Raw genomic sequence first — 10589 nt, 5'->3', positions numbered from 1 at the left:
ATGTTATCAGATCAGAGTCACTGGAGTATGCCAACTTTTGATGGGGGTCATTTGGGTACTTTCTTTTGTCATTTTGATTTAAAAACAGTAAACACAGTTGTTGGCCAATAAGTAGCTTCACACAACCATTAAGCATGAGTGGAAAAAAAGTTTCTGTGTTATCTTTCATATTCTCTGAAGAATGGCCAAGAAATGTACTGATATTATTCATTTGTATCCTGTAAAGAGTCTTTGATACCCTGAAAAGCCCTATACCAAATAAACCACATTATTATTATTATTATTAATATCAACTTCAAGAAGAGAAACGTATCTTCAGTTGTGTTGGCTTTATTACGGACAACTTTGACACCCGCCAAGTGCGGCTCTTTAACACGCTGCTCTTGTCCCAACTGCCATCTAGTGCCTTGCAATTGTAACTGCATGCAAGGTCCACTAAGTACTGTAACATCTGCCCATGAGTCAGGTAGGGTATGGGTATGCTCCGGGCCCCTGTGGGTCTTGACACAGAACATGTGACCGTCCTTTCAAAGGTTACCTGGTAAACATGTGGTTGTTGAGGAGGCGTGTAACAACATTGAAGTCTTACTGCTCCTTTATGCTGAGCAGCGGTTCCACCAGTTTGTTGTGGACATGCATCAGACCTGCAACACATGGGAGGAGTCAAGTGTTATTTGTATGATCTACATAACGCCACCTTTCATACAGGACTAGGGATGTATATTGGTAGCGTTTTATTGATACCGATATTCCTTAACAAATCGGTACTCTTATCGGCTCCATATGTACAAACCCTGTTTCCATAAGAGTTGGGAAATTGTGCTCGATGTAAATATAAACAGAATACAATGATTTGCAAATCCTTTTCAAGCCATATTCAGTTGAATATGCTACAAAGACAACATATTTGATGTTCAAACTCATAAATACTTATTTTTTGCAAATAATCATTAACTTTAGAATTGGATGCCAGCAACACGTGACAAAGAAGTTGGGAAAGGTGGCAATAAATACTGATAAAGTTGAGGAATGCTCATCAAACACTTATTTGGAACATCCCACAGGTGTGCAGGCTAATTGGGAACAGGTGGGTGCCATGATTGGCTATAAAAGCAGCTTCCCCTGTATGTACCTTTCAGCATTAATGGTGCCTTCACAGATGTGTAAGTTACCCATGCCTTGGGCACTAATGCACCCCCATACCATCACACATGCTGGCTTTTACACTTTGCGCCGAAAACAGTCTGGAAGGTTCACTTCCCCTTTGGTCCGGATGACACAATGTCGAATATTTCCAAAAATAATTTGAAATGTGGACTCGTCAGACCACAGAACACTTTTCCACCTTGCATCAGTCCATCTTAGATGATCTCGGGCCCAGAGAAGCCTGCGGCGTTTCCGGATGTTGTTGATAGATGGCTTTCGCTTTGCATAGAAGAGCTTTAACTTGCACTTACAGATGTAGAAACAAGCTATTTAGTGACAGTGGTTTTCTGAAGTGTTCCTGAGCCCATGTGGTGATATCCTTTAGAGATTGATGTCGGTTTTTGATACAGTGCCGTCTGAGGGATGGAAGGTCACAATCATTCAATGTTGGTTTCCGGCCATGCCGCTTACGTGGAGTGATTTCTCCAGATTCTCTGAACCTTTTGATGATATTATGGAGCGTAGATGTTGAAATCCCTAAATTTCTTGCAATTGCACTTTGAGAAAGGTTGTTCTTAAACTGTTTGACTATTTGCTCACACAGTTGTGGACAAAGGGGTGTACCTCGCCCCATCCATTCTTGTGAAAGACTGAGCACTTTTTGGGAAGCTGTTTTTATAGCCAATCACGGCACCCACCTGTTCCCAATTAGCCTGCACACCTGTGGGATGTTCCAAATAAGTGTTTGATGAGCATTCCTCAACTTTCTCAGTATTTATTGCCACCTTTCCCAACTTTTTTGTCATGTGTTGCTGGCATCAAAGTCTAAAGTTAATGATTATTTGCAAAAAAAAATTTTTATGAGTTTGAACATCAAATATGTTGTCTTGGTAGCATATTCAACTGAATATGGCTTGAAAAGGATTTGCAAATCATTGTATTCTGTTTATATTTACATCGAACACCATTTCCCAACTCATATGGAAACGGGGTTTGTAAGTTTGTGATTATTTGAGCATGATATATCTTGTCTTTGCAGTCTATTCAATTAAGTTTAAGTTGAAAATGATTTGTTGTATTCTCTTTTTATTTACCATTTACACAAGGTGACAACTTCACTGCTTTTGGGGTTAGCACATGTTCCATCAAGAGCGCACTTTGCAAGTAGTCAAATAAATGCAATCCAGGTAGTGAATGGTGTCCGTAGTCGTACCTTTGAAGTATTTGACAGTTTTCACCCGTAGCTCCAGTGTTGCATCTTCATCACAAACAAATATGGTGTGCGGATGCTGCTGGAAGGCGGAGACTGTCCACATGTGGTTGACACCTTCCTCAATGGCCTTGTAGAGAGCAAAGGCTTTGTGTGCGCCGGTGATGAGAATCAGGACCTGGGAGTAGGAACACAGTCTGGTCTGTACATGTTGTGTCATTATTCAGGACATCACATGGAAAGTTCGTGGTCGGATGGAAAAAAAATGGAGCGGTTTGGCCACAATACCCAGCAATGTGTTTGGAGGAGAAATCCCAGGAACACCAAACCTACCGTCAAACATGGTGGTGGTAGTATTATGCTCAGGGCCTGTTTTGCTGCCAATGGAACTGCTGCTTTACAGAGAGTAAATGAGACAATGAAAAAGGAAGATTACCTCCAAATTCTTCAGGAAAACCTAAAATCATCAGCCCGGAGGTTAGGTCTTGGGGGCAGTTGGGTGTTCCAACAGGACAATGACCCCAAACACACGTCAATGCTGCAAACGCTAACGCGTCACAATAAAGCTGCATCCGTTTAGCACTCACCTTTGAAAACGGTTTGCTCATCCTCTTTGTGTTCAGGCTCAAAAATATTCTGGATCATCATTTTTCCCCAAAGTTGGGTGTTCCAACAGGACAATGACCCCCAAACACACCTCAAAAGTGGTAAAGGAATGGCTAAATCAGGCTAGAATGAAGGTTTTAGAATGGCCTTCCCAAAGTCCTGACTTAAAGGTGTGGACAATGCTGAAGAAACAAGTCCATGTCAGAAAACCAACACATTTAGCTGAACCACACCAAATTTGTCAATAGGGGTGGTCAAAAATTCAAGCAGAAGCTTGGCTTTTTTTTTTTTACGAATTTGAAATGGTAAACATAGCTAATAATTGAGTCAAAAGATCGAAGGTCCTCCAAATATGAGTGATATTGTTATTATAAACATATTATAAGCGGCCCATTTTAGCGGCACATTGATAGCAGTAAGCTAATGCTAGCCTACGCTGCTATTGTTGAAACTTGCTATGGGTAAATTCTAGATTATAATTCATGCATCTCACCTGCTAGTAGACACATGTCGCCATGGACCGAGAGACAGGTTTACTTTGGCATCACCTGAGATGGCGAAAAAACTCCACAAAAAGACGGCGAGCGGAGGATACTTTTTTTTTTTTAACCCTTCATGAAGATTGTGATTGAATCTTCATCCAAGCCCCACTATGTGAGCGTGCCGTCGGTCGGCCTCCCAGCGAGAGTGGAAATTGTACAGTAAATGTTTGTTGTATTATGGTTAGCTTGTATGTTTAGCACCTAGCGATGCTATTGCATCACAATGAAGTTGCAGCCGTTTCGCACTCGGCTTCTAAAACGTATTGCTCATCCTCTTTGTGTTCAGGCTCAAAAATATAAGGTTCTGGATCATAATTTTTCCCCAAAGTTGGGTGTTCCAACAGGACAATGACCCCAAACACACCTCAAAAGTGGTAAAGGAATTGCTAAATCAGGCTAGAATGAAGGTTTTAAAATGGCCTTCCCAAAGTCCTGACTTAAAGGTGTGGACAATGCTGAAGAAACAAGTCCATGTCAGAAAAGCAACACATTTAGCTGAACCGCACCAATTTTGTAAAGAAGAGTGGTCAAAAATTCAAGCAGAAAGCTTGGCTTTTTTTTTTTTTTTACGAATTTGAAATGGTAAATAAATAGTTAACAATTGAGTCAAAAGATCGAGGGTCCTCCAAATATGAGTGATATTGTTATTATAAACATATTATAAGCGGCCCATTTTAGCGGCACATTGATAGCAGTGAGCTAATAATAGCTTACGCTGCTAATGTTGAAACTTGCTAAGGGTAAATTGTAGATTATAATTCATGCATCTCACCTGCTAGTAGACACATGTCGCCATGGACCGAGAGACAGGTTTACTTTGGCATCACCTGAGATGGCGAAAAAAAACACAAAAAGACGTCGAGCGGCGGCTTATTTTTTTAACCCCTTCGTGAGGATTGCAATTGAATCTTCATCCAAGCCCCACTATGTGAGCGTACCGTCGGTCGACCTCCCAGCAGGAGTGGATTTTGTACAGTAAATGTTTGTTTTATTATGTCTATCTTGTATATTTAGCACCTAGCAATGCTGCAAACGCTATAGCGTCACAATAAAGCTGCATCTGTTTAGCACTCGGCTTCTAAAACGTATTGCTCATCCTCTTTGTGTTCAGGCTCAAAAATATAAGGTTCTGGATCAAAAAATTAAGGTTTTAGAATGGCTTTCTCAAAGTCCTGACTTAAATGTCTGACCTCCTTGGCATCCATGACCGTCCCGACTCCAACAGTGAGAGCCATGGTGGGGACCTTGGCGAGGTCGTTGCCAAAGAAGCGAGCGTTGGCCACGATGGTGTCCTTGGCCAGGGTCTTCACTCTGGTTCTGGAGACGAGGCTGGATCCTGGCTCGTTGAATGCAATGTGGCCATCGGGTCCAATGCCTAGGCAGAGGACAGAGCAGTAAAGGTAAGGACTAAATGACAATAATAAACATACGTTTCATGTACGCTATTATTAGTTTTTGTGTTCAAATAAAGTCAATAATGAATTTTTTTGTGGTCTCCTTTATTTTAAAAAGTATCATAAATACATTATAGTACCGGTACCAATATATCGGTATCAAGACAACCCTAGTAACTAGTAGGGGTTACAAAGACTCCTAATTAGGGTAAATTAAAAACATGTTTACCATTGTCGTTTAGTCCTTAAATAAAATGTTGAACATACTAGACAACTTATCTTTTAATAGTAAGTAAACAAACAAACAAAAACTCCTAATTAGTCTGCAGTAACATATTGCGTCATTTATACACCTATTATTTTATACACATTATGAGGGACAAACTGTAAAAAAGGGATTATTAATCTACTTCTTCATTTACTGTTAATATCTGCTTACTTTCTCTTTCAACATGTTCTATCTACACTTCTGTTCAAATGTAAGAATCACTTATTCTTCTCTTCTTTCATACTTGACGTTAGTTTTGGATGATACCACACATTTAGTTATCGATCTGATACCAAGTAGTTACAGGATCATACTCAAAGTCTTCATGTGTCCAGGGACATATTAACTGAGTTTAAAAACATGAAATGAATTAAAAAAAAAAAACGAAAGAAAGTGTTGTGACGCCAAAAAATATCGACGTAATCATAGCGGCATCGACAACATACGCTCTTGTACTAGGTATCATTACAGTAGGTGTCGGGTGTAGATCCACCCATGGCATTTGTTTACATTGTGACACCGGTGAGCTATTGTATCCTCCTACGCTGTGTAGTGAAGCATGTTTAGCTATTCCTCCTCCTCCAGTGATAATAGTACCTGTAAGAAACGTACTTTATTTGTCGCCATGGAGGCCAGAATTAGTGATTCAGAAGTAGTATGTATGCGTCATAAGAAAGACAAAAAATATACATGTATATATGAATAAGAAAGATAAAGAATATATATGTATATGTAAATAAGATAGACAATATAAATGTATACATGAAAGATAAAGAATTTATACGTATATGTCAATAAGAAAGATAAAAAATATATATGTATAAATCAAAGATAAAGAATATATGTATACGTCAATAAGATAAAGAATATAAACCTATACGTCAATAAGAAAGATAAAGAATATATACGTATACATCAATAAGAAAGATAAAGAATATATATGTATACGTGAATAATAAAGATAAAAAATATATATGTATACATCAATAAGATAAAGAATATATATGTATACATCAATAAGAAAAATAAAGAATATATATGTATACATCAATAAGAAAGATAAAGAATATATATGTATACATCAATAAGAAAGATAAAAATATATATATGTGTACGTCAATAAGAAAGATAAAGAATATATATGTATACGTGAATAATAAAGATAAAAAATATATATGTATACATCAATAAGAAAGATACAAATATATATGTATGCGTCAATAAGAAAGACAAAAAATATATATGTATATATGAATAAGAAAGATAAAGAATATATATGTATATATGAATAAGAAAGATAAAGAATATATATGTATATGTAAATAAGACAGAAAATATAAATGTATACATGAAAGATAAAGAATATATACGTATATGTCAATAAGAAAGATAAAAAATATATATGTATAAATCAATAAAGATAAAGAATATATGTATACGTCAATAAGATAAAGAACATAAACCTATACGTCCATAAGAAAGATAAAGAATATATATGTATACGTCAATAAGAAAGATAAAAATATATATTTATATATCAATAAGAAATATAAAGAATATATATATATACATATATATATGTATATGTCAATAAGATACAAATATATACATATACATCAATAAGAAAGATAAAAATATATATATGTGTACGTCAATAAGAAAGATAAAGAATATATATGTATACGTGAATAATAAAGATAAAAAATATATATGTATACGTCAATAAGATAAAGAATATATATGTATACATCAATAAGAAAAATAAAGAATATATATGTATACGTGAATAATAAAGATAACAAATGTATATGTATACGTCAATAAGATAAAGAATATATGTATAAATCAATAAAGATAAAGAATATATGTATACGTCAATAAGATAAAGAACATAAACCTATACGTCAATAAGAAAGATAAAGAATATATATGTATACGTCAACAAGAAAGATAAAAATATATATTTATATATCAATAAGAAATATAAAGAATATATATATATATATACATATACATATGTATATGTCAATAAGATACGAATAAATACATATACATCAATAAGAAAGATAAAAATATATATATGTGTACGTGAATAATAAAGATAAAAAATATATATGTATACGTCAATAAGATAAAAATATATATATCTGTACATCAATAAGAAAGATAAAAATACATATGTATACATCAATGAAGATAAAGAATATATATGTATACATGAATAAGAAAGCTATAAAATATATATATTTACGTCAATAAGAAACATAAAGATATATGTATACATCAATAAGAAAGATAAAAATATATATTTATATATCAATAAGAAATATAAAGAATATATATATATATGTATATGTCAATAAGATAAAAAATATATATGTATACATCAATAAGAAAGATAAAAAATGTATATGTGTACAAGAATGGGAAAGATAAAAATACAAACGTCTACATGAAACCTACCGCCACCCCAAAAAGGGACAAGCGGTATAAAAATGGATGTATGTATGTATATGTGAATAAAAAATGTCTGACCCCCAACAAACAAGTGGATCCCTCCAGCTTCTGCAATCTTCTTCTCGAAGGCCTGACACTCTGCCTGCAGGTCGTCTGCGTTGCCATCCAGGATGTGAGCGTTGGCGGGCTGGATGTCGACGTGCTTGAAGAAGTTGTTCCACATGTAGGAGTGGTAGCTCTCGGGGTGGGCACGGGGGAGACCTGGAGGAGGAGAGCGCCCGCCGTTACACAGTCAAGCAATGTTAGACCACGCCCACATAACTCTTTAAACCAATCATTATTTAGCCTAAACCTTGAATCAGCCACACTGAAGCAGCGTGAAGGTCCACCTCCTCTAGTTTCTTTTGACACAGGTAAGTGCGCTGTCTCTTAGCTTGGTAGGGTTCGGTATGCTAATGAACCGAAACATGGATTCAAAACTGAGGCCACTCCTCTTGACAAAATTGGTGTGGTTCAGCTAAAAGTGTTGGTTTTCTGACATGGACTTGTTTCTTCAGCATTGTCCGCACCTTTTAGTCAGGACTTTAGGAAGGCCATTCTAAAACCTTCATTCTAGCCTGATTTAGCCATTCCTTGACCATTTTTGAGGTGTCATTGTCCTGTTGGAACACCCAACTTTGGGAACATTTTTTGATCCGGAACCTTATATTTTTGAGGCTGAACACAAAGAGGATGAGCAATACGTTTTAGAAGCCGAGTGCTAAACGAATGCAGCTTTATTGTGACACTATAGTATTTGCAGCATTGCTAGGTGCTAAACATACAAGCTAGCCATAATAAAACAAACATTTACTGTACAATTTCCACTCCTGCTGGGATGTCGACCGACGGCACGCTCACATAGTGGGGCTTGGATAAAGATTCAATTGCAATCCTCACGAAGGGTTAAAAAATAAAATAAAAAAGTAGCCGCCGCTTGCCATCTTTTTGTGTTTTTTTTCGCCATCTCAGGTGATGCCAAAGTAAACCTGTCTCTCGGTCCATGGCGACATGTGTCTACTAGCAGGTGAGATGCATGAATTATAATCTACAATTTACTCTTAGCAAGTTTCAACAATAGCAGCGTAAGCTATTATTAGCTCACTGCTATCAATGTGCCGCTAAAATGGGCCGCTTATGATATGTTTATAATAACAATATCACTCATATTTGGAGGACTTGGAGGACCCTCCATCTTTTGACTCAATTATTAGCTATTTATTTACCATTTCAGATTTGTAAAAAAAAAAAAGGCAATCTTCTGCTTGAATTTTTGACCACTCGTCTTGACAAATTTGGTGCGGTTCAGCTAAATGTGTTGCTTTTCTGACATGGACTTGTTTCTTCAGCATTGTCCACACCTTTAAGTCAGGACTTTGGGAAGGCCATTTTAAAACCTTCATTCTAGCCTGATCTAGCCATTCATTTACCACTTTTGAGGTGTGTTTGGGGTCATTGTCCTGTTGGAACACCCAACTTTGGGAAAAATTATGTTCCAGAACCTTATATTTTTGAGCCTGAACACAAAGAGGATGAGCAATACGTTTTAGAAGCCGTGGCGCTATAGCGCTCACAGCATTGCTAGGTGCTAAACATACAAACTAGCCATAATAAAACAAACATTTACTGTACAATTTCCACTCCTGCTGGGATGTCGACCGACGGCACGCTCACATAGTGGGGCTTGGATGAAGATTCAATCGCAATCCTCACGAAGGGTTAAAAAAAAAAAAAAGTAGCCGCCGCTCATCATCTTTTTTGTGTTTTTTTTCGCCATCTCAGGTGATGCCAAAGTAAACCTGTCTCTCGGTCCATGGCGACATGTGTCTACTAGCAGGTGAGATGCATGAGTTAAAATCTAGAATTTACTCTTAGCAAGTTTCAACAATACCAGCGTAAGCTAGCAAGAGCTCACTGCTATCAATGGGCCGCTTATGATATGTTTATAATAACAATATCACTCATATTTGGAGGACTTGGAGGACCTTCGATCTTTTGACTCAATTATTAGCTATTTATTTACCATTTCAGATTTGTAAAAAAAAAAAAAAAGGCAAGCTTCTGCTTGAATTTTTGACCACTCTTCTTGACAAAATTGGTGTGGTTCAGCTAAATGTGTTGTTTTTTCTGACATGGACTTGTTTCTTCAGCGTTGTCCACACCTTTAAGTCAGGACATTGGGAAGGCCATTCTAAAACGTTCATTCTAGCCTGATTTAGCCATTCATTTACCACTTTTGACCTGTGTTTGGGGTCATTGTCCTGTTGGAACACCCAACTTTGGGAAAAATGATGATCCAGAACCTTATATTTTTGAGCCTGAACACAAAGAGGCTGAGCAATACATCTTAAAAGCCGAGTGCTAAACGGATGCAGCCTTATTGTGGCGCTATAGCGCTCACAGCATTGCTAGGTGCTAAACATACAAACTAACCATAATAAAACAAAAATGTATTGTACAATTTCCACTCCTGCTGGGAAGTCGACCAACGGCACGCTCACATAGTGGGGCTTGGATGAAGATTCAATCGCAATCCTCACGAAGGGTTGAAAAAAGTAGCCTTTTTGTGGGGGTTTTTTCTCAGGTGATGCCAAAGTAAACCTGTCTTTCGGCCCATGAAGTTCAGCTAAATTCTGTGGTTTTCTGACATGGACTTGTTTCTTCAGCATTGTCCACACGTTTAAGTCAGGACTTTGGGAAGGCCATTCTAAAACCTTCATTCTAGCCTGATTTAGCCATTCCTTTACCACTTTTGACCTGTGTTTGGGGTCATTGTCCTGTTGGAACACCCAACTTTGGGAAAAATGATGATCCAGAACCTTACATTTTTGAGCCTGAACACAAAGAGGATGAGCAATAAGTTTTAGAAGATGAGTGCTAAACGGATGCAGCTTTATTGTGGCGCTATAGCGCTCACAGCATTGCTA

The 10589-nt window shown here is 37.0% G+C and overlaps 1 protein-coding gene across 1 annotated transcript; it reads right to left on the bottom strand.

Annotated features, from left to right (window-relative positions):
- Nucleotides 1-314: 314 nt before the first annotated feature.
- LOC133542210 (glucosamine-6-phosphate isomerase 2-like) lies at nucleotides 315-7915 on the bottom strand (the record flags this gene model as incomplete). Its single annotated transcript, XM_061886106.1, has 4 exons — nucleotides 315-644; nucleotides 2360-2534; nucleotides 4695-4879; nucleotides 7702-7915. Coding segments are annotated over 4 exons (633 nt in total), but the record flags the coding sequence as incomplete, so codon positions are not given.
- Between the last annotated feature and the right edge of the window lie 2674 nt (nucleotides 7916-10589).

Source organism: Nerophis ophidion, linkage group LG24 (assembly GCF_033978795.1).
Source record: "Nerophis ophidion isolate RoL-2023_Sa linkage group LG24, RoL_Noph_v1.0, whole genome shotgun sequence".
Classification (NCBI taxonomy): Eukaryota; Metazoa; Chordata; class Actinopteri; order Syngnathiformes; family Syngnathidae; genus Nerophis; species Nerophis ophidion.
Note: the sequence above shows the minus strand (reverse complement) of the source record. Positions and strands in the feature narration are given on the sequence as shown.